We start from the raw sequence: 26,068 nt of genomic DNA, 5'->3' as shown, positions 1-26,068 counted from the left end.
GTGAATCCAGACCGAACGCCGCCACACGGCAGGTCTATAGAGATGTACTGGCACTCGCCCCAGTTGTACAGACGACGTTGCTAGCCATGGTTCACTGAGAATTACGCTCTCAATTGCCGAGACGATAGTTAGCATAGCCTTCAGCTACGTCAATTGCTACGACCTAGCAAGGCGCCATTTATCCTTTGCTATGTATCTAATGAAGCATGTACAGTAACAAGACCAATGTTCACCAATTGTGGATTAAAGTTAAGTTTTCCAGCAGCTACGTACTTTTCCTTATAGCATTCATTACGTATCCTGTTTCAGACCTCACGCCAGCCTGCGTGAGTTTAAGCGCGTGCCTTTCGGTTACCCGTCACTGTGAATTGGCTGTCTTGCCAGTCCACAACAAAAACATCCGTCAGGAAGGTGAATTCTTGTCAGGATATCACTCTCGGTAGAGCTCTGCTGCCTGAGTAGCATTTCACCTACCTTCAACAACAACAACAACAATAACAGAAACATTATGTCAATGCAGTTTGTAGGAAGGACAGCCTTTACTGTATGCCTACTCTACACAAAAGTATTTAAAAGGACTAAACTACTGTACTAAATGTACCCGTACACAAGAAAACAGTATTGCAATTACTGTTCTGCTCACTTAAATTCCCCATAGATGAGTAGCATTTGTACCTTCTCTTCGTTGTACATTCTACTCTCACAACTCTTCAACTGACGATGGTTGATAGAATGACGGGTGTGTATTCTACTTATGTTTATATTTGTCCTCTGTCAACATCAGCACGTGGATGTGTTCCATAACCCTGAGTACCTTCACTAAGCGCTGGGAGCATCAAGGTCAATGTTGTGTTATGTAATTAATTACATAGTGTTTCAGTGTATGGTACACGGTGATTTATTATTGAATAGGTCTTTAGGAGAGGAAATGAATTACTGAATAAAAAATACAGGGTGCCATCTAAAAAAGCCATAGCGCTGTTCATATCTTTGTAAAAAACAAAGCTACAACAAAGGCAATCATGCTGATTGATGTCCCCCTGATGGCTACAGAACATTTGCTAGAAACATTTTGTAATTTGCATCTGGACAAACAGTTATTTAGGGTGGTCAAGATAAATGAGACACCCTGTGTATCATGAAATGGGGTTGCTTGAACCTGCAGAAGAGACCAGTGTCCACTAAAACTGATTAAATTAAACAAATCAGTGTCCTGATCACATATTAGTTTATTAAAATTCGTGATTGGTTTTGGCTTTGCAACATCTACACCTGTACTCAGAGAATCATTTTGAAGTGCATGGCGAAGGGTATGTCCCACTCTATCAGTTACTAGGGATGTTTCCTGTATAGATGGATTGTGGGAAAAATGGTTTCTGCAAGCCATAATCCGTAGGTAGCGGCCATCAATTGCAGTAGTAGACCTTGGGCGGCCTGAGCGAGGCATGTCATCAACAGTTCCTGTCTCTCTGTATCTCCCCCATGTCCAAGCAACATCGCTTTGGTTCACTTTGAGACGCCTGGACACTTCCCTTGTTGAGAGCTCTTCCTGGCACAAAGTAAGAATGCGGACGTGATCGAACCACAGTACTGACTGTCTAGGCATGGCTGAACTACAGACAACTCGAGCCATGTACCTCCTTTCTGGTGGAATGACTGGAACTGATCGGCTGTTGGACCCCCTCCATCTAATAGACGCTGCTCATGCATGGTTGTTTACATCTTTGGGCAGGTTTAGTGACATCTCTGAACAGACAAAGAGACTGTGGCTGTGATGCAATATCCACAGTCAACGTCTATCTTCAGGAGTTCTGGGAGTCGGGGAATGCAAAACTTTTTTGATGTTTGTAACTTTACCCTCATGATCCCTTTGGGAGAGGTTCTAGTATCTTCCTAGAATCACCATTAAAAGTCAGTTCTGGTTCTTGAAACTTTGTTCGTAGACTTTCTCGGGATAGTTTCCATCTATCTTCAGGAGTCTGCCAGTTCAATTCTTTCAACATCTCAGTGACATTCTCCCGTGGGTCAAACAAACCTGTGACTGTTCGTGCTGCCTTTTCTGTTTACAGTGAACATTCCCTGCTAGTCTTATTTGGTACGGGTCCCACACGCTTGAGCATTATTCTAGATTGCGTCACATGAGTGATTTTTAAGCACTCTCCTTTGTAGACTGATAACATTTTCCTAGTATTCTACCAATAAACCGAAGTCTGCTACCTGCTTTACCCACAACTGAGCCTAAGCAATTGTTCTATTTCATCTCCCTACAAAGTATTACAACAAAGTAATTTGTATGAGTTTACAGATTGTGACTGTGACTCACTATTATTATATTCATAGGATATTATGCTTTTTCATTTCATGACATGCAAAATTTAACATTTTTGAACTTTTAAACCACACTGCCAATCACTGCACCACTTTGAAATCTTATCAAGTTCTGATTGAATATTTGTACATGCTTTGTTCAGACTGTACTTCGTTGCAGCTAATTGTGTCACCTGTGAAAAGTCTGATGTTACTTTTACTATTGTCTGCAAGATCATTAATATACAAAATGTACAGCAAGGGATCCAACACACTTCACTGGGCTTCACTCAAAGTTAATTCTACATCTATCAATACTGCATACCTCTATCACAAAATCCTCAATCCAACAACATATTTCAGATGATACCCCATATAATGATACATGTAGATGTGGTACTGCTTCAAATACTTTTTGGAAACAGAAAAATACTGGATCTACCTGGCTGCCTTGATCTGTGGCCTTCAGGATGTCATACGGTAAAAGCACAAGTAGGGTCTCACATAATTATGTTGAAATCCATGGTGGTTGGCATGGACGAGGTCAATGTGTTAGAAATACCTCATGAGGTTTGAGCTCAGAATATGCTCCAAGATTCTACAGAAATAGGATGTTTTCATCCAACTACTAGTCTCTCTCTCTCTCTCTCTCTCTCTCTCTCTCTCTCTCTCTCTCTCTCAGGATGTATGGTAGCTTATTGTTAATGGAGGCACTAACTCAGCTGTGAAGTGGATATAGAATCTGACAGGGATTCTATTGGGCTCTGGGGCTTTGTTCAATCTTACTGATTTCAGCTCTTTCTCAATGTCATTAACACTAATATCTATTTCACGTATCTTTTCAGTGGTATGAGAATTAAGTATGGGTAATGCTCCTGGGTTTTCCTTTGTAAAGGATCATTTGAAACCAGAGTTAAGCATTTCTGATTTAACTTTGCTACTCTCAAATTCAGTTCCAGTCTCATCCATGAGTGACTGGACACTAACTTTGGTGCCATTAACACCCTTTACAAAATCTGTCCCAAACATCATCAGATTGGCACATAAACCAACATGTTGACAATACCAAAACTTTTTAGAATAGGAGATTTTGAATATTTTAGTACGACAATGAGTCATCCACTCTGCAAAAGACTGGGTGTTTTCAAGTTGTTGTTTAACTGAAGTTACTGCTCAGTGTCTATAATGCTTGTAAAATTTGTGCTTTTGAGTTCCACTTCAGCTGTTTGTTACTTTCATGAAACCTTTATGGAACATCCATCAGCTGGTATTACCATAAATAATTAGGCTACAGAACAAATTATCCAATATTGTTTGTTGGGTGCTTGGTCAATTATGGCAGTGGACTCCACTGTAACTGAAGAACTATTTTACATAGCTATAAGATTATCTTTAAAAGAAGGATGACGAGAAGAAGAAAATTAATGAATATTTGTAAACAAAAGGAAGTATAATGTACACACTCTAATCCAAAGTGGTATGCAACACATTCTTATTTACTGGCTACATGTTTGACAGCAAAATTCATTTATAACTGATGCTGCTGCAAAATGTACATAATTTCTGTAAAGTAACAGTCACAAGGTGAATTGGCACAACAGTATGCAGGACTCTCAAGTGGTACGCAATATAGTCATAAGGCCTCCAATGTCTAGTCCGGTTATTTTACCCATGCACAGAAATACAGTAAGTTAAATAAATAAATAAATCTACATGCCATGGGAATGAATACTGGTTCATCCCTACAGTACTGGCCCTTACACTTTGGATGCGGATAGGCCATATTTTTCACGTAATTACTACGCAATTTTTATTACGCTATAATTAGTTTAACAGCGATGCATTATACTGTTATTTTAAGGTGAGCGAGTATCATTGTCTCAGAACCCCGCCCCTTTTCCAGTAACGTCATCGCACCGAAAACGTGGTACGGAATCTGCTATCGAAAATACTCGCGCATATCGAGATAAACAACAGCGTAATGCTGCGGTGCATCCTTGTAACGCATGCAACAGAGTTAGCAATGCAGCGCTTCCACCGGCTTTTCAACCCAAAATGCAACGTGATTGGCATGATACACGTCGGTGCTTTACCAGGTACAGTGCAGATAAGTGAGTTTGGTCCCATCCACGTGGCTTATCACAATACATAATTGCAACGTTTAAAAACGAAAGCAAACTCACCTGTTTGTTAGGAGATGACACCTTTCTTAAATGGTACCCACGTGGTTCGTTGACCTGTCACACCTGCCATGTTCTCGACGCATCTGCACTGTGGAGCCCTCTAACACATCGTACATCGTACATGAAGTTGGTTGTATTGATTTAACACAACAGAGTAGTAGTAGTGTTTGCAAGTTAAAGAAATCCTACGGGCAACGGAAAGTTAATTATCTGTATCGTAACGTAAAGGTTGCCGAGATAAGTTACTACTTAAATAAAATAACTATTTTCGGGAAGAGAAACATCAGAGTTGAAAGAATTATCCGCGAGTACCAAAAACTGTATCGAATAATCAGTTGAATTGACCTGCTGTAACATTTAGTTGTTTGCAACTGCGAAAAGATAAATATTTCATTTAAGAGCGGAAATATCACTCGTGATCACGGATATTACTGGCACTAACTGGTTGGCATATAATGCAGATAACAGCACCGTAAATTAAAAAAAAAAATTAAAAAAAATTGTGGCTGGCACACACCCATGTCGGTATATAAAGAGAAAAAAAAGCTCGACTTAGACACAAGTCAGCTGTGGCATTTCAAAAATGATTGTGGCATTCGCTGTAACTTGTGGATGGCTGGACAATGTTTTGAACACTGCTTTTACCACAGTACGAGTTCATTACCTTAACACTAAGCGCCCCCCCGTTCCCTACATAATGTGCACATATTTTACGTATATAATTTACACCATGAATAAATAACATCGTAGGCGCACTGAAACGTTGTGCAAATCAAGATGTTATCCCAACAGTCCATTCACAATATATTTGCTCTCTTCCTTTATACCTGATGTTTTCCAAATGGAAGGCCTGAAAAAGAGGTTTTGAAATTCTGCAACAACATAGAATGTTACATCCCAGATTTGTGGCACAGGATTGACAGCTGGAGAGTCCCGTTACAAAGGAAAATCAGATGCAATTATGGGTGTGTTTGATTGTATATGTGTTGTTTTTTGTTTTGCATATCTATTAGAGTAGTTGGCTATACTGTTTGCATTTAATTATTTGTCCATAGACCATTTGGTACAATAATATACGGTACTGTATGTCAGAAACATACAGTACCATAAAGTATTAGTATAAAACATTAAAAAAATAGGATGGGTTAGGATAGGGCAGGAAATTCGCCTTGGCCTAAGCAAAGGAACCATCCCAGCATTTACCGCAGTGACGAGGGGAAACAATGGAAAATCCAAGTCAGGATGGTCGGATAGGGAGTAGACAATCAGGTTCTGTTGCTAGAGAGGGCTTCAAAATACCCCACAAAATGCCCCTTGTAGGTCAGGACACAAAGATACTAACGTTTCTTGAGCTACAAGCAGTTAATTCAGGCGGTCCAGATAGTGTAGGCCTGGCACAAAAACAGTACACCAACACTTGTGGAAGAACTGAAATATAAAATAGCAAAACAAAAGCCAAAGTATGAACTCGTTTTTGAACTGGTGCTTTACAAAGGAAAATCAAGAAAAGTAGTTGTTACTTGAAAGTCATGCCAGTACAAAGATCAGTGTCATAGGAATAGGTGCTAGTGGTGTTTAAAACCACCTTAAATCTCACAAGCCCTTGTACTGTCCTGGTTACAGGTGATGACATGTCTGTTCTGAGAGCTGATAACTGTTTCCAGTAAGTCACACTGCTATGTGTAGGCCCAAATCACCCATGTACTTAAGCTCTTTGGATGATGATGGACAGGCCCTGGCTCTCAGACATTGCAGTTACGAGTGCCAAATCTGTGTATCTGCTTCAGCTGTTGGTCTCAAAATTCTTCACAGTTTTCCTTCTTGGTCTATTATCACAACCTATCATAGTATAGCTGAGGGCATGCCATGTTTGAGATGATGTCACTCTACTCAAATCCTTTGGGTATTTTGTCAATATTATCCAGGGTGTCTCATGTTGTACTCTAGTGCAGGCTCTTGTTGACATCTGGTCTTCAGAGCTGATTCAATTTTTGCTAGCCAGCATAAACTACATAAGCATAATGCATACCTCTCCACACTGTGTGTTTTGGCATTCCTTCTACACTGCAAGCTCATTTGAAGAGTTGTTTTCTCCTAATTCAGTGCCAGTAGGTAGCTAAGGGCATGACCTATCAAAAACTGTCTCAGTCCTTGTGATGGGTTCATTTGCTTCATACTGCATATCCAGTCTGTTTTATCTTACACAGGAAGCTGTGCTTCCATCTGACTGAGCATCACTCTACCTCTTTTACCACAGTATGACAATGCAGTTCCAACTTTGCCGTGATATCTATCATCCCTATCATTTTCATGGAACTGATAGTTTTCTTCTCTCTTTACTCAAGACCACCACTTTCATTTGTATCTATAGCTCTATGGGCATATTTGAAATATTGCCTGCAATGTGTCAGCTGGTGCAGTACCAAAACCTTGATCAACTTGAGCAAAGAAGGAGGCAGGAAAGTTGGAGTTTGCGAAGTCCTATCAACAATGAGTTCATTAGAGACACATCGTGAGCTTGGATTAGGAAAGGATATCAGCCTGTCCTTTCAAAGAAATCATGACAGCATTTGCATTAAGCAATTTAGGAAAATTAAACAATTTTCCTCCCAACTGTGAACCCAATTTGCTGACCACTGCACTGCCTCACTTGGTATTTTCAGCTAGAAAAGCACTTTGGTTTACACTCTGTTAACCACTCATGTTGATACTGTCAGCCATTATCTCATTGTAGATGGCACCTAAATTTTCAATTACCTTGGCTAAGTATTATCCATTAATTTATGCCTTGTTTATTTCACAATTTCTAAGAGAGTATGAAAATTTGTAGAGACTTATAGGTATCTGGAGACTATCTTTTTATGGGCCTGATGTTTAGTTTCATGAGCAGTTAATAGGTTTCCTATTACTAACATACGGTGCCCATATTCGAACTGCTGTCAGTGTCCATAAAGTAGCTGTAGCAACAATGATTACAAAAGTACAAAGGGAAACTAAAACAAATAGACGGCTTTATATGTTCAGTAAATGAGATAAGGGTCCAATAGTGTGTGTAGAAGAACTGTGACTCAGGTTGAAAAGAATAGTTGAACAAGCATAGATATGTATCTAGTAGAACAGTTCATTATGGAAGGAATGCTCCAATGTATACGATTACTGTAAAGAAACAGACTACTGCATAATAGGTGCAAAGCAAAGCATAGAGCCAAAGATAGACAGATGCTGATGAATTGCATTTACCTGTCAGGAGGGTATTGCGTGAAGCACAATATTATTGAAAAGTCTCTTACAAAACTGAAAGAAAGACTGGTCTTATATAAAGGCTGTCAGTGGTATCAAAGTTAATGCCAGGACACTCATGGACAAGACAGGAACTGAAATTGAGGGTAGCAAAGCAAAAGCAGAAATGCTGAATTCTGTTTCAAATGTTCCTTTACATAGGAAAACCTAGGAGTATTGCCTCAATTTAATTCTTACACCACTGCAAAGATGAGTGATAAATAGATATTAGTGTCAATGGTGCTGAGAAACAAGTGAAATTACTAAATTCATCAATTCTCTAAGTCTCGATGGAATTATTACAAGATTCTACACCAATTTTGCAACTGAGTGACCCTTCTTTTAACTGTAGTCTATCTTGGATCCCTCAAACACAAAACTGAGCCCAGTAGTTGAAAGAAAGCAAAGGCCACATCTGTGTATGAGAAGGGCAACATAAGTGATCCACAAAGCTACCATCCAATATCCTTGACAACCATCTGTTATATAATCCTAGAAAATATTCTCAGCTCAGACAGAATGACCTTCTCAATGCCAGCCAGAATGGATTCTGAAAACATCGATTGTGTGAAACTCAACTTGCACTTTCCTCACATGGAATCCTTGTACCATGAACCAAGGCAGTCAGATAGGTGCAGTATTTCTTAATTTCCATAAAGCATTTAACTCACACATCTGTACCACTCCTAAGCTTATTACAAAAAATATGATCATGTGATGTATCAAGCAAAATTAGTGACTGGATTGAGGATTACTTGGTAGGGAGGATGCAACGTGTTATCTTTGATGGAGGGTCACTGACAGATGTATTAGTAACTCCACATGTGCCCCATGGAACTGCGCAGGAGAGCTTCTGTAAAGTTTGGAAGGTAGGAGATGAGATACTGGCAGAAGCAAAGCCGTGAGTCGTACTTGGGTAGCTCAGATGGTAGAGCACTTGCCCGCGAAAGGCAAAGGTCCCAAGTTCGAGTCTCGGTTGGGCACACAGTTTTAATCTGCCAGGAAGTTTGTATTGATGTTGTTCATGTTGTATATCAGTGTCCTTGCAGACAAAATTAATATAAGCTCAGACTGTTGATACATTGTACAATTATCTGCAATGAATACTGTGCTGAAGAAAAGCAATACAAATGTTCATTTGTGTCTTGATACTATTTCAGAGTGGTGCAAAGATTTCCACCTTGCTTTAAATGGCTCGAAATGTAAAACTGTGCATTTCATAAAATGGAAAAAGAAATGCAATATCGTATGACCGCAATATTAATGAGTCGCACTTGGAAATAGTCAGCTCATACAAATACCTGGGTGTAACAGTTCATGGGACAATTACATAGGCTCAGTCACAGGAAAAGCAGATGACAGACTTTGGTTCAGTAGTAGAATATTATGCAATCCAATCTTTCTACAAAGGAGATTGCTTACAAATCACTCATGTGATCCACTCTGGAATATTGCTCATGTGTGTGGGACCCTTAGCAAATAGGAAACAGGGTATATTGAATATATACAGAGAAGTGGAGCACAAAGGGCCACAGTGTTGTTTAATGCATGGGAGAGTGTCACAGAGATTCTGCAGAAACTGAACCGACAGAATCTTGAAGCAGACACAAACTATCCTGACAAAGGCTGCTTACAAGGTTTCGAGCAGCTCTAAATGATGAACCAAGAATTATTCTACAACCTGGTACATATTGCTCCCATGGGGATCATGAGGACAAGATTACACTAATTACACAGAATTTTTTAAACAATAATTCTTCCTGCACTCAGCATATGAATGGAACGAGAAGCACTCTTAGAAACTGTTACAATGGGAAATGCCCTCTCCCATGCACTTCTCCATGGTTTGCAGAGTATAGATGTAGATGTGCTTATAGGTAGTCATATTGGACAAAACGTGCAATTTAATTCATTGCTACCATGATACAGTTCTTAGTGCCACCTTCTGGATTACTTCTCGAATTTCCATTTGTAATTATCATGTCCTCAGTACATGCCACTAGTTCTGTGAATACATCATTATCCAACAGTTTTCTTAACACGCTGACTGCCATGAGACTGATGGCGGCCACAGCTGAGCCTTATGCCTGGTGCCTCGTTCCTTCTGATGGCCACAGCAGAGCCTTATGCCGTGGCTTGGTGGTGAAGTGTCCATTAATGTGTTCGTGGTGGTCAACATGTTAAGACTGGGTCAAGCACAAACCGCACATTGTTAAGCCACATATGGCCCTCTGTGAGAAAACTTTTGAAATTCTTTTTGTTAACACTTCCGAGATGGATCCCTTGTTTCACTCTAATACTGGTTATGGCCAATGCTTGAGTGACACATGGGCTCCATCTCAAAACGATTCAAGTCTATCCTGACACAACAGCAACTGCTCTCCCCATGGCAATAGTTTTTGAGATAGATGTGTACCACTCAAGGTCCACAGTTAGTGAAAAATGCTGACCACCAGATGGAGTTGAATTCTACAACAATATTTATCACTGGCGCTGCAAAATATTTTCATGAAGCACATGTTTCACAAGCTTTACAATCTCTTTCATGGCATCTTTGCACCACTGAAGCCATATTGCTGAAGATTCATTGATGAAATAATGTTTTACCCAGCAGCATACTATGTAATTGCCCCTACAACCATTTTTTGAGGGTGTCTAGAAGGCAAACTTGCCTAACATTTGTCATTACTCTTTCGTGAGATGCCAGTTTTGAACATTCTGGTTCTCTGGCCTGAGATAGACATGTGTTACAGTGTTGACACAAATACGGACATACATGCACATCAAAGGCAAGAAGAATTTCAGCAAGGATACTGCCAGATCAAGGTGGCTTATTCCTTTCATTTGCATGATTAATTTCCCCACCCCTTCTTAGGAATATGGACAAAGTATGTCTCTACTGCACTCCCGAAACATCTTTTTCCTTTATTGGGTCAGATATAGTAATTGTTTATCAACGGTGAATTTTTGTCAGAGGATCAGAGAGTTCTGCCTAACCTAAAAAAAACACCCTTGTTCATTCCAAAGTTACTCTACAACCCAAGAAACAATGGCTGGTGTATGGGACGGCATTAAAAATCCCCATCCTATAGTGCATATGAAGGAACTATAGCTCATCACTGTACAGATGAAGTCTCCGGCTTAGACTTCCTAAATGACATGGTAAACAGTGTGCAAATGACTAAAACCTGTGCTCTCAAATGGTAGAGGGATGGCTTCTTTCAACTGGTGACTGATTCCTTCCAGAATGCCTTATGACACATTTGTTTTGCTCCTTTTGGTTGCATTGTGTCTCCAAGAGAAGCCACCTCATGCCTAACACTTGAACTGCCTACAACCAACAGCGCCTTCTTTTCTTCCCGCTCTGTGGATGCCTGGACATCAACAGAGGAGAGACTGTTGCTCAAGCAGGAGAGGGCAGGTTGCTGACCTAAGTTTCATTGTTATGGGTCTAGTCTTTTAGGTATTTGCCACATACATCCATCTGCATGAAACAGTTCCAGATTCAGGCACAACCAACTGCTTACCACCAGGTGACCACCTGGTGCTGGAATGTGGTTCTATGCAGATCATATCAGCTCCATGAGATGATTGCAACAACAGGAAATTTACCTGCCACCCTTCCACTGGTGCAATTTATACCAGTGGTAGTGATATGAAGCCTGTTGACTGCATTTCCAGACTGATGATGTGTTTTTTCAAATGGAATATTTTCTGAACAGTCAAAATGCAATATTCTAAAACCAAGGTCTCTGTTATGTCATCAGTTGTTGGGAAAAATTTGTTACATTGAGGGGGTGAATATGTAGAGCACGACTAACACCCTCACCAGATTTCATGGTCACAGCTTGATTTTTTTTGTGATAATTTAAACTTTATGGATACCCCTTATACAGGGCGTGTAAAAATAAAGTTTCAAGACTGATTTTTTCCTGAGTAGCAGTGCATATGCAGACCAGTCTCACCACCTGCACCAGATGCCAGGGGTGTTGGCTAAGTGAGCCAAGCATCAGCATTTACCGGCGAAATGCTGGAGGGAAAACATTGTGAGTGCAGGGAGTGTCTGTTTCAAAACACTGCAAGAAATTGGAGCATCCAAAATGCAGTGCCTCTTGGAGCAGCGAAGTTCGATCAAATTTTGTGTGAAACTGAACAAGACAGGTACGGAAACATTCAAAGTGATTCAAGAGGCCTATAAAGAAATGCCATGTCACATGCCATGGTTTTCGTGTAGCACAAGAGGTTCAAAGATAGATGTGAAGGCTTGGAGGACGATGAATGCTCCGGAAGACCTTTAATGAGCAGAACTGACGAAAATCTGGCCAATGTGCATCAAGTTTTAAACAGTGACCTACATCTCAGCATCAGAATGATTGCAGATGAAGTGGGTTTGAAGATCACTGGGCACTCAACCATGATAATGTGACCGTTCACACCTGCTTCGCCATCACTAAAGTTTTGACCCTGTTCAGTGGGTAGTGCTGCTGCAGCCACCCTATACCCTTGACCTCGCCCCCAGTGACTTCTGTTTGTTCCCCCAGATGAAGAGAGACCTGAAAGGGAAGCAGTTTGACAGCATCACTGCAGTCCAGAAGGCTTCAAAGAGGGTTTTTAACAGCATTCCAGTTAAGGAGTTCCAGGGAACTTACCAGCAGTGGAAATCTCGTTGGCAGCGGTGTGTGGATTCTTAAAGCACCTATTTTGAAGAATTGTAGTCCGACGTATAAAAGTACTCAATAAATTTTGTGTTCTGACACCTGTCTTGAAACTTTATTTACACTATCTGCACTTACTTCCATATAGGAGCATGTAAAAACTAAACTTAGTACAATGCATATAGTTTGTTCTGAAATTGCTGCAAGTGGTGCTTCTGGTAACTAGTGCTGATGCCACACAGTGTGGTGAACTACTCCCACGGATATTAAAAAGGAAACTGGCTAGCCCATATGAGGCAAACGAAAACTCGTGTATCAGCATTTCAAACAATGGAAAATCCAGCATGAAATGTAGCAATATTATGAAAAGAAGAGTTGCTGCTCACCATATAACAGAGATGCTGAGTTGCAGATAGGCACAACAAAAAAACAGCCAGAAAGTAATTTTTGGCTAGCAAGGCCTTCATCGAAAATAGACAACATGCACATACACTTTCACACAAACGCAGCCCACACACATGATTACAGTCTCTGGCTGTTGAGTTTGGCCTCAACAGCCAGAGACTGTGGTCATGTGATGCGAGTTGCTTTTGCGTGTGTGTGTTTTTTTGACAAAGGCTTTGTTGGCCAAAAGATCACTTTCTGACAGTCTTTTTGTTGTGCCTATCTGCGACCCAAAATCTGCTATCCTTTTTATATTATAATATCATCATTTCAATTATTTTATCATAGAACTTAAGGAAAACGTGAAATGAGAAATCATGTTTTGGGGAGATGAAATGTAAGACATAATTCATGACTAACAATGATAATATTATGGTGGTCTATTACCAGTCACATAGTCTCATTATCTACATAAGTTATTCTTTCCATAATTTTAGGCATTTTCTAAATAACTTAGGTTCACTGTGTATAATGTGTTACCATTGTTGTTATTCATAGGAAACTATATTTTGTGAAAATATATGTATGACAAGTAGTTTCTCCTTGTGCACACTGGAATGATTTGTACTTGAGGAAGACACTATTCTTATACTAATTTTAGTTTTTAAAATCATATTGTATTACTTTGTTTCAGGAACACCAAATTACAGGGGGTCTGTTTCAGAGATTACTGAAAATGCTTGTAAAGATGCAGAAATATATAAGAAGTGTGAAGTTGTAAGTGTTGCTGTGATTATATTCTTGACATGTTTACATGAACTTGAGGTCCAAATAAAAACAATAAAACTTTTCCTTACAAATCATGTATAGGATGGTGTATTGATTGAAAATATGCATGATGTCCCATATGTTCAACCAAGAGATATGGAACCAGAAACAGTTTCTTTACTGTCATGTATCAGCATGCAGATTAGAAATATTCTGCCACCAACCATACAGTGTGGAGTACAGGTAAATCAAATTGTAAATTAGCTAACTCAAATTGTAAACAATTCAATTCAAGTAGAAAACAAAAAAAATTCTGATTAATAACCTGCAGAAAAGACAGTTACTGATCTGCTTTTTATTTGTATATATTTTTTTGGAGAAGATCATGAATAATTCATGTATAACAGTGGGCATCTTGAAGGAGGAAAGAGGGTGCCACATACTCAACACCAGTATAACTTTTGATTATTCAGAGGTTCCTCATAAAGAACTGCTGGCTTTATGCATATCCTTATCTTTGTGTTTGGAAATTGATACAGCAAGGTAAATTAAGTTATACAACTAACTAACTCCATCAACTAGACAAAACACTTTTTTAGCTATGTTTCATGTACTTATTATTAATATAGAACAAGGTTATGAGTTATAAGCCCATTTTCTAGTATACAACTGATCCTAAAGATGAGAACCAAGCAAAGATAAACGTGTCATGAAAGTTATCTCTGTTGAGAATTTTGACACAATTCTATATGGATTTAAAAAATTCATTAGGACAGTATTTACAATACTTTGGCTGAACATACAATGAAGTAGAGCTATGCACAGACATGGCTTTTTTAAGTTAATTAAATCATTTATTTATTTTTGTTACATGAATGAAGGTACCAAGGTTCTTCTTCTGTGAGGGGGTTATAGTATTGTCTAAAAGGGATGAATAACTGATCTGCATTTGTTCATCCAGTAATTAATTAAAGAAGCCAGGTTCATACAAACATTGCATAAGTGAAAACCACAAATACATAATAGATATAGATGTCCTACACATCAATGAAAGAATGCAAAGCTTCCTCAGTTAGTGTACACACACCTATTTTTTAATTTCTAACTGAGGAAGCTTTGCATCCTTTCGCTCTTATGTGAGGACATCTATATCTATTATGTATTTGTGGTTTTATTTATGCAATGCTTGGCAAACTACGAGCCCGGCTTCTTTAATCTCCAATTTCTATGGTGTTCTCTAAACCTAGTGCAGATTTAACACCCAGTCTGTCTGATGTAGAAACACTGACACTCTTGGCAGATGATCTAATAAATCCCACTTTTCATTATGTCTGGCTGTTTGTCTATAGAACTGAAGAGACATCTACCTACTGTAAGTGGGATATAGAAAACCACAGAGAAATCATTTGCTTTTAAAATTTTGCTTATCCTAGTCACAGTTTTACCTGCAAAAGGTAAACTACACCATTTCCTTTTCAGTCTAGGTTGTTTACTGGAGACAGTAGGGATCTAGCTTACTTCTTGGTTTTTTATGAAGAATTTTGTCACTAATGTTGAAATCAAATTCATTATTTGTAGCTATTGTTTTCACTGTACTGAGATTCTGGTCACAGTCTTCTTGGTACATGGCAACAGAAAGGAGACAGTCAATTATGTGATGGAATGCTGCATGTATGTAGGCTGTAGGATGTTGAGAGGAAGCTTGGATTAATGAGTCACTACAGGAATCTTTCCAGTAAATTTTAAATTTATGATTGTTATTTTCTGATGTCTAGGAAATTAATGCTGGAACCCCCTTACTCTATACTGACCTTTATGCTACTATACCATTGATTCATATTTTCCTTGAAATCATCTAGTAGAACGTTTCCACATACAGAGAATACAGTTGACATATGTGCCAGTACACAGCATGTTTTGCCAATGGTTTGCTCTTAAAAAATCAGTCTCTCACTTGTCCACGAACATTTCTGCTAGCAAAGGGGATGAGGGTGAGCCTGTTGCCAGGCTATCTACTTGCTTATAATAGCTCCCTTGAAAGCAGAAAAAAAACTGTACTAATGATTCTCAGCTGTTCTCCTGGATTAATGTTGTGTAAATACAATGATTATGACCCCAATATTATACAACGTAATTGGACAGATAAAAAATCTATTCACCATGCGGCGGCAGGAAAACACGTATACAAAGATATTAAAGTTTGCAAGCTTTCAGAGTCAGTGGCTCCTTCTTCTGGCAGAAAGATTGAAGGGAAAGGAGGAGGGGTGAAGGAAAAGGACTGGTGAGGTTTAGGAAAAGGGGTTGAGACTGGAAAAGTCACCCAGAACAAATGGGATGAGAAGGAAAGACTGATAGTTGGGGACTGCTGCAGATGAGATTTAAAAACTTGAGAGCTTAAAGATGGAAGACAGGATAATATGCGTGTGTGGTGTACTTCCTTTCAGCCCCACCGACGGGACGAGGTTCTCCTCACGCGGCTTTGTATAGGCCACAGCGCTATGACGCATGGCTTCCTGCTCCGGCGAGAGGACCCTCCAATGTGTGGTGCTTGCGGCGTCCAGGTCACTGTGTGCCACGTTTTATTGGATTGCGCTTTATTTTCTGACCAGCGGGCCGCGGCTGACTTGCCAGCAGACCTGCCATCTCTTTTAGGCAACACTCGGACCAATGTGGTTAAAGTTTTAAAGTTCTGTGCCATGTCAAATGTTTTTACAAAGATTTTAGGGAGAGGATTTTAACTTGTTCACTGTGTGACAAGCTCGCCCATATTTTATGTAAGTGGCCAGCCAATGCCAATTTCCTGTGGCATTCTTGTTGCTATGTTTTCCCTTTCCTTCGGTTTTACTTTCTTATGTAGTATTTTACTTCGTTTCCTGCTTTCTTTGAGTGTGTTTTTCAGTTTTATTAGGTCTATCCACATTCGTTCCTTTTACTGTGTGTCAGGGCGCTGATGACCTCAATGTTGAGCGCCCATAAGCCCCAACACACACACACACACACACACACACACACACACAGGGTAATATGCAAGACAGGGATTACTGCCAAAACATTGCACTCCAGCTAAGGAATAGTTACTGTGAAGAAATGTTGAGACTGAAGAAATTAACGTAAATTAGGGCCAGGTGGGTGGCAAGAACCAAGGACATGTTATTGTGCCAGTTCCTATGTGTGGAATTCTGAGAAATTGGTGTCTGGGGAAAGAATCCAGGTAGCACATCTGGTGAAACAGGGACCGAGATCATGATTATTGTGTCGTAGAGTGCAGGGGCATTGTGTGTAGCCAGTATACAATCTCTGCCTGTGTCCATTCATTCTAACTGATAACTTGATGATTGCCATGCCAATGTAAAAAGCCAAACAGTTTTGACATAACAGCTGGTACCGTTACATCAGGCGAATCCAATCAGGTGGTGTCAATCCAATCATTTACCAGTTTCTCCACATTTGGGCAAATGAGCGTAGCATTTTAACAATTGCATTGCAGCTGACCTTTGCCGATGAATTCTTTCCTAATCTATCAACAACAATGGCATGTTGGAGAGCACACAACAACCAGATCACTTTGTCAGTAGATGTGTGATCCTTGTGCTACCCTGGTGTAGTCAAGACAACAGTGTGAAAACTTCTGCTGGTTACTTCGAGAATGTAAGTGGTAAGTTGCAATATTATTGCTTGCATATGAACATCCTAAGCGATACAGTTTCGTTTTTTTGTTCATTGCTAATACTGCTTAGTCACTAAGCAGGCCTAATTACAAAACTGCATTTTTTGTAGGGTGAATCCAATCATGCGAGTATACCAAAAGGTTGTGGGATGAACACAGAAATCTAACTACAGACCATAATTTCTTCCAAATGTGGCGAAGGCTGTTAAATCAGGAAAATTAAGCATCCAGAAAGCTTCAGAAGCAATACGCAGTTCCATATACCACATTAAATGACAAGCTCAATGAAAGCTACAAATACAAAATAGGCGGCCAACCAGCATTAACCAATAGTGAGGAAAAAAACCGATTGGAGGTTTATTGTGTTGTGCAAAATGGGGGTTTCCTTCGAGGAATAATGATATATAGACATATCTCAATCAAGCAGGGAGGATTGAAAAAAGATTTCGTGACAATTGACCTGGGAATGAGTGGGTAAAATCTTTTCTGAAAAGAAATAAAGATCTAACAGTTAGATTGTGTGAAAATGTGAAGAGGGCAAAGGCAGCAGTTACCTGAGAAACAATGACTAAATATTTTAAAAACCTTGAAATGACCTTGAGTGGTGTTCCTCCCTTCAACATTATAAACTATGACGAGACAGCCTTTTGTGATGATCCTGGACAAGTGAAAGTAATAGTGAAGTGAGGCACAAGACCTCCTGAAAGGATAGTGGATAGTTCTAAGTCAAGTATCAGTGTGATGATAGCAGCAGCTGCCAATAGCTCAGTCCTCCCACCATGCATAGTTTGTTGGGCAAAACACCTCTATGATGCTGGGACTGAAGGGTGCATAACTGGTGCAGGTTATAATAGGAACCAAAGTGGTTGGTTTGACCTAACAATGTTTCAATCATGGTTTATTGGAATTGTCTTGCCTTATGCCCGACAATTAGAGGGACCTGAAGTGATTAAAGGTGACAATCTCTTGAGTCATCTGTCATATAACATTATTAAACTGTGCCAGGAACAGAACATTAAATTTGTGCTTCTACCACCTAATTCTACTCATTTATGTCAGCCAGTTGATGTGGTCTTTTTTAGACCTTTAAAACTTGCTTGGAGAAATGTACTAGGTGATTGGAAAAGGAAGAATAGAGGAGTTGTTGCAGGACATAGGTGAGGTAAATTTATATTTGAAAGGATAGTTGATAGTGACATTAAGTAAATACTTTTCACATTGATTATGACATACAATAATTAAAAATTAATATTTGTTTGTCAAATTTCATGAATGCAAGTGTTTTTATAGCAAAAATCTGAAGTTTAATGTGCTTAATGAAAGGCAAAGGTCCCGAGTTCGTGTCTTGGTCCGGCACACAGTTTTAATCTATCAGGAAGTTTCATATCAGCACACACTCCACTGCAGAGTGAAAATCTCATTCTGGAAATAACTGCAATTATAAACTAAAAATAATGTAATACTTGAATATATCATTATCAAGGTTGTGAAATTAACATACTGAATTTTTATTTCCATATCACGACAGTAAATTTTGAAAAACTGCCATTTTTGATAGGATTCACCTCATTTTATGGTATATGACATGTGACATTTCACAGGTGGCTCTCCCTTTGATAGTTTATGTTTTGCAAGTTACAAGGCTGGTATAAGTGGTGGTAGGAGGGTGCACAGAACAAGTCGTGCTGCGGGGTAGGAATCATAGGGTAGGACGAAGGGTGCAGATGGATCATATGGTCTGACAAAGGTATTGTGGAGATATGGAGGGCAGTGAAAAGCTATTCTAGGTGTGGTGGGCAAAACCTCAGACAGAATGGATCTCATATCAGGGCATGATTTTAGGTGGGGCCGGGAGGGGGGGGGGGGCAGCAGTACTAAGATTAGATGTGATGGCTCAGAATATCTGCATTTGAACTTGGTTGGTGGGGTAATTACGTCCAGTGAAGGTCAGGTGAGAACAGCAGTATATTGCTGTAGAGAGTTAGCATCTGAACAAATATGTTTGCCTCAAATGCCAAGGCTGTATGAGAGGCAACATTGTACATCGAAAGGATGGCATCTGTCAAAATGGAAGTACTGTTGTTTGTAACTGAGAGAATGTATTTAGAGATTCCAAGAATTTTAACAGGTCAGCCTCACCATGAGTCCATGTGGCAAAGATGTGATTGATGTATCTAAACAAAACCACGGACTGAAGGCTTATGGATCCCAGGAAAACCACCTCCAAGTGACCCATGAAATGGCTGGCATAGGAAGGGCACCAACCTGGTTCCCATGGTTGCATCCTTGATTTGTTTGTATGTCTGCCCCCAAAGATAAAATAGTTGTTGGTAAGCACAAAGTTGATTAAGGTGAGCAGGAAGGATGTCATAGGTTTGGAATCAGCTGGGCATTGACTGAGGAAATGTCCATAGCGGTGTTGGTATAGAAGAGGTGGTATTGGTGGTGACAAGCAAGGTGCATGGTGGGAGTGGGTTGGGCACAGATTTCCAACAAGAAATTATGTTATTTACAAATTAGGACATAATTTAAAGAAAACACCATGTATAAATACCAAACATCTTTATTTTTATCACCTTTGCACATTAACTTAGATTTGATTAACTTTTTGACTATCATAAATAAACAAATAAAAAACTCTTTAAAAAACTGATGTTCATGCACCGGTTTTCATGATGTTCACATAATTTTAATTTCAAAAAACATTTGAAGTGTTTCTTCATAATTCAAGTATTGGGAGGTTAAATGGCATTCGGTCCCCAGTCCTAGATACGACCGCTGTGTTTCTACTACAGTGCCATGTTTCTTGATACACGTTTTAATGACCATGTTATAGAAAGATGGTGGGGATGTGTTATGCAGAGGTTTCTTGCAAGCCTTTGGCCTTCTTCCACTTATGCCACATTAAACTGGCATCATCACTGATAACAGGTGTTTACTTTGATTTAATTATTAGCAGTTACAACATATAAACATTAATCAACATGGCTGATCTTTGTCTCCCCTTGTCTTCACTACAAGGGTCCCTTTCATTCCGGGGTGTGAGTGACCTGCCCTTACATTTTACTTTCTGCAACATATTCTTCTTTCCTTCCCAAGAAAGGAACTAATAGTTCCAAAAGCTAGAATAGTTTCTTATATTGTTATGTCTTTCCATCGGCTGTGTTAAAGTATTTCAACTCCTGAAGGTAAGAAATGGCCAATAGTTCTGTCTCATAATTTTATAGTGACCTCAAGTAAATTTTCCTTTTGATAAAACATATAAAACAATTGAGGAGTTGACTTTGCATTCTGGAATAGATTTTGCAGCTAAATTTTGTATTGTAGTGCAGTTTTGTAATAAGATCCTGACTGATCCAAGAGTTAAAACTTCTATAAATTCATAAATAAATTATAATCTTTCATTATTAGTTGTTCTTTTACATGAATAATCCAAATTCTGGAATTCAAAATTTCTACTGATTATCTGTGAAATAATGTTATTTGTAATAATCTTCCTTCCAGTGTGTCTACAAGAACTGGACAAAAATACAGAAACAATAAAACACTACACAAAACCTGTTGGCATTTAAAACAACTTCCAGTCATCTCAAAATGGATAAATATAGGTCCTGTATGGTTTTCAGTGGAGTCTTATGCTATTTTTCGTGGAAAGCAGGGCAAGTTCAGGTAATGATGATGGAGGTGGACAGCGATCATGCACCTTTTTGTGCAAAGTAAACCACAAAGGCTCAATAATATTGAGATCTTGTGACTTTGGCAGCCAGGGAAGAGGCAACAATATATCCTCACACTCACAAAACCAGTCCCATTTGATGCAAGCTGTGTGAAAAGAAGCCCTGTAATCTTGGAACTGAGCGTCACCATTGAGCAACAAACATTGTACCATGAGATGGACTTGATCAGCTAAAATGGTCACATAATTCCTGGCAGAATGCAGCCTTTCAGAATAATCACGGGGCCAATGGAATACCATGATATGGCTGCCCGAATCATCATCAAAGACCCCACCTTATTTCCCTCTTGGGATGTAAACTCGTTCAGAAGTTGGAAACAGTGTGAAACAAGACTCATCTGAGCAAATGTCTTTCTTGCATAGTCCATTGTCCAGGTTTCATGGCTTCGGCACCATGTTTTCCTGTTACGAGTGTTTACATCACTGATGAGTGGTTTTGGGATTCCACCTTGCTTCAGTTCCCTTATGGGAGCTTCCTTTGTGTTGCCCTGATGTTGACAGAGTTCATGAGTGTGACATTTGGTTGTGCAGTGACTTTTACAGCTATTATTCTCTTATTTTTCATTGCAATCATCTTCAGTGACTATTTGTCATGATCCCTCTGCATGCACTTTTGTTGGCGTTGGGAGTTAGCAGGTGATGATTTTTCGCTTTCCTTGTACGCAGTATGGATCTTTGATATGGTGCAGCTTGAAACAAGCAAGCACTTCAGCTCCCTTGGTTATGGAAGCACCCACCGTATGGGCACCAACAATTTGCCCACATTCAAAGTCACTTAGCTCTGAAATAACACCCTCACAACTACACTGAACACTGTTCTTACAATGACTGAGACTTGGAAGATATTGAAGACATTGTACAGGTGCTGTTTATGGTCAAATATAACAGTGCAACCAGTAGGATTGGCTAGCATCTGCATTTACAGGGTGTTTCAAAAATGACCGGTATATTTGAAACGGCAATAAAAACTAAACGAGCAGCGATAGAAATACACCCGTTTGTTGCAATATGCTTGGGACAACAGTACATTTTCAGGCAGACAAACTTTCGAAATTACAGTAGTTACAATTTTCAACAACAGATGGCGCTGCGGTCTGGGAAACTCTATAGTACGATATTTTCCACATATCCACCATGCGTAGCAATAATATGGCATAGTCTCTGAATGAAATTACCCGAAACCTTTGACAACGTGTCTGGCGGAATGGCTTCACATGCAGATGAGATGTACTGCTTCAGCTGTTCAATTGTTTCTGGATTCTGGCGGTACACCTGGTCTTTCAAGTGTCCCCACAGAAAGAAGTCACAAGGGTTCATGTCTGGCGAATAGGGAGGCCAATCCACGCTGCCTCCTGTATGTTTCGGATAGCCCAAAGCAGTCACACGATCATCAAAATATTCATTCAGGAAATTAAAGACGTCGGCCGTGCGATGTGGCCGGGCACCATCTTGCATAAACCACGAGGTGTTCGCAGTGTCGTCTAAGGCAGTTTGTACCGCCACAAATTCACGAAGAATGTCCAGATAGCGTGATGCAGTAATCGTTTCGGATCTGAAAAATGGGCCAATGATCCAGTACTTTTTGAGGATGCAGGGACGATGGGACTGCAACATGGGGCTTTTCGGTTCCCCATATGTGCCAGTTCTGTTTATTGACGAAGCCGTCCAGGTAAAAATAAGCTTCGTCAGTAAACCAAATGCTGCCCACATGCATATCGCCGTCATCAATCCTGTGCACTATATCGTTAGTGAATGTCTCTCGTGCAGCAATGGTAGCGGCGCTGAGGGGTTGCCGCGTTTGAATTTTGTATGGATAGAGGTGTAAACTCTGGCGCATGCGACGATACGTGGACGTTGGCGTCATTTGGACCGCAGCTGCAACACGGCGAACAGAAACCCAAGGCCGCTGTTGGATCACCTGCTGCACTAGCTGTGCGTTGCCCTCTGTGGTTGCCGTATGCGGTCGCCCTACCTTTCCAGCACGTTCATCCATCACGTTCCCTGTCCGTTGAAATTTTTCAAACAGATCCTTTATTGTATCGCTTTTCGGTCCTTTGGTTACATTAAACCTCCGTTGAAAACTTCATCTTGTTGCAACAACACTGTGTTCTAGGCGGTGGAATTCCAACACCAGAAAAATCCTCTGTTCTAAGGATTAATCCATGTTGTCTACAGCACACTTGCACGTTGTGAACAGCACACGCTTACAGCAGAAAGACGACGTACAGAATGGCGCACCCACAGACTTCGTTGTCTTCTATATCTTTCACATCACTTGCAGCGCCATCTGTTGTTGAAAATTGTAACTACTGTAATTTCGAAAGTTTGTCTGCCTGAAAATGTACTGTTGTCCCAAGCATATTGCAACAAACAGTGTATTTCTATTGCTGCTCGTTTAGTTTTTATTGCCGTTTCAAATATACCGGTCATTTTTGAAACACCCTGTATGTTCAAGCATATGTTTCTTGTGGTTTTTCCATATTTTTGTCCAACCATTGTAGATAAATGTTAGCATACTTACAACAATACAAAGTGAGAGTAATAGATAAACAACAGCCGGATTATAAAGGTGATTCAGCTTCACCTACTGCTGTCATTTTTGCAACCTGCTATGGTACATCTGGCCTTCATAAACTACACGCAATATTTTAATATTCTCTAACTCTCTACATACAAACAATAATAAATAAATAATGAACAAGACTTTTTTGTAGGAAATTTAATGTACTTAAATTTTGTAAGGTTTTCGAGCTGTTTAAGAACAGGTGACCTTCAAACACGCCTCCATCTCCTCACTCTTCCCTCACCAGTTTTGATTTCTAGTATGTTGTTCGTGGTATTCCATCCTACCACTATACAAAAATTTTCGCTTGCAGAAACTATTCCTGATATTTGACCTCTTTTGGCCTCTATTGATTGGGCTGCCACACCACCAATGTAGTTGGCTATTTCATTTACATTATTAATTTTAACTTGCCTGTGAGGGCAATGAAAGAAAAATGATTTTATAAATGTTAGATTAAAAGTAATTACACTGACAATTTAATTCAAGCATAACACTTACGAGCATGATAGTTTCAAACTCAGATGGCCTGACGAATGCAGCAATGAAATTGTTTATTTTATGCTGTTAAAATACACAAAACTGCTAGGTAAAATTTACACAAACATCAATTTTACAATTTTTAAGTGCTTGGCTAAGCTGGTTGTGTAATAAGGCCAGTCAATGAAGACCAAAAACGGTCAAATGTGGGAAATAATTCATGCAGTGGCAAATTTTTGTATACTGGTAGGAGAGAGGGCTATGAGCAACATAGTGGATATTCTGACCACTGGGGGGGCTGAATGCGGGTTGTTTTGAGGGTCACTTTTGTAAGTTTTTCTTGCATTACTTGAAAACCATGGCCTCTAGTGAAAATGTGTCTCAGTGCAAAATTTAACTACATTAAATTTCCTACAAAAAGATCCTGTTCATTTTTTTCTGTAGGACTGATAGTGTAGCAAGTGTGTATACCATTTAGGCTTCTTTCAGAGTAGGCTGATGCAATATCTCCATACTTAACAATTATATACAACTGTTCACTCAAAAAATGATCTCTTCCCACAGACTGGAAAATTGCACAAGTCACACCAATATTCAAATTACAGACCCATATCATTAATATTGATATGCAACATGATTTTGGAGCATATATTATGTTCAAACATAATGTATGACCTTGAAGAGAATGGTCTATTGATACACAGTCAACACATATTTAGAAAACATCATTCTTGTAAAACACAACTAGCTCTTTACACACATGAAGTGTTGAGCACTATTGACAAGGGATTTCAATTTTATTCCATATTTCTGGATTTTCGGAAAGTTTTTGACACTGTATCACACAAGCAGCTTGCAGTGAAATGTGTGCCTACAGAATATTGTCTCAGTTATGTGAATGGATTCGTGATTTCCTGTTACAGAGGTCACAGTTTGTAGTGATTAATGGAAAGCCACCGAGTGAAATAGAAGTGATATCTAGTAGTGTTATAGGACCTCTGCTGTTCCTTATCCATATAAATGATTTAGGAGACTATCTGAGCCGTCTTAAGTTGTTTGCAGATGATGCTGCCATTTATGGTGCGAAAATTGGCAATTGACCCTAAATAATGAAAAGTGTGAGGTCTTTGACATGAGTGCTAAAAGGAATCCACTAAGCTCTGGTCACATGATAAACCAGTCAAGTCTAAAGGCCATAAATTCAACTAAGTACCTAGGAATTACAATTATGAACAACTGAAATTGGGACAAATGTATAGAAAATGTTGTGGAGAAGGCAAACCAAAAACTGTGTTTTACTGGCAGAACACTTAGAAAATGTAACACATCTGCTAAAGAGACTGCCTACGCTGATCTTGTCCGCCCTCTTTTGGATTATTCCAGTGCGGTCTGGGATCCTTACCAGAAAGTTGAAAGAAGAGCAGCATATTTTGTATTACCGCAAAATAGGGGAGAGAGTATTACCGACATGCTACAGGATTTGGGATGGACATCATCAAAACAAAGGCGCTTTTCATTGCAGCAGAATCTTCTCAAATGAAATTTTAATGTATTTTGTCCATATAACAAAAAGTTTTCGGACATTGTCAGGAAAATTTAGATTACATTACATATATACAGTAAAATATTTACATTACCAAATGAAAGCGTTGGTATGTTGACAGACACACAAACAAACACAAACACACACACAAAATTCAAGCTTTCGCAACCCATGGTTGCTTCATCAGGAAAGAAAGAAGGAGAGGGAAAGACGAAAGGATGTGGGTTTTAAGGGAGAAGGTAAGGAGTCATTCCAATCCCGGGAGCGGAAAGACTTACCTTAGGGGAAGCTTTCTATGTGGGAATGACCAGCAACAAACTGTCCATTTGCATGAATGGACAGAGGCAGACAGTGTTTGTTGGTAATGAGGATCACCCTGTGGCTAAACATGCCTTGGTGCACGGCCAGCACATCTTGGCACAGTGTTACACCGTCCGGGTTATCTGGATACTTCCCACTATCACCAACCTATCAGAACTCCGGGGATGGGAACTTGCCCTTCA

General features: G+C 39.6%; 1 protein-coding gene across 3 annotated transcripts in view; it reads left to right on the top strand.

Annotated features, from left to right (window-relative positions):
• Nucleotides 1-4,251: 4,251 nt before the first annotated feature.
• LOC124795378 (uncharacterized protein F13E9.13, mitochondrial) overlaps nucleotides 4,252-26,068 on the top strand; it is a 55,171-nt gene continuing 33,354 nt past the window's right edge. For 2 of the 3 annotated variants that reach the window (XM_047259387.1, XM_047259388.1), the window contains exons 1-3: nucleotides 4,252-4,403; nucleotides 13,503-13,585; nucleotides 13,679-13,819. In XM_047259387.1, coding sequence (XP_047115343.1) covers nucleotides 4,289-4,403; nucleotides 13,503-13,585; nucleotides 13,679-13,819 — 339 coding nt within the window. In that variant the 5' untranslated portion in view covers nucleotides 4,252-4,288. Of the gene's footprint in view, nucleotides 4,404-5,283; nucleotides 5,456-13,502; nucleotides 13,586-13,678; nucleotides 13,820-26,068 lie in introns of those variants that run through there. The other variant, XM_047259389.1, reaches the window with a different exon arrangement.

This window comes from Schistocerca piceifrons, chromosome 4, assembly GCF_021461385.2.
Source record: "Schistocerca piceifrons isolate TAMUIC-IGC-003096 chromosome 4, iqSchPice1.1, whole genome shotgun sequence".
Lineage (NCBI taxonomy): Eukaryota > Metazoa > Arthropoda > Insecta > Orthoptera > Acrididae > Schistocerca > Schistocerca piceifrons.
The sequence above is the reverse complement of the archived record's forward strand: the minus strand, read 5'-3'. Positions and strand labels throughout refer to the sequence as shown.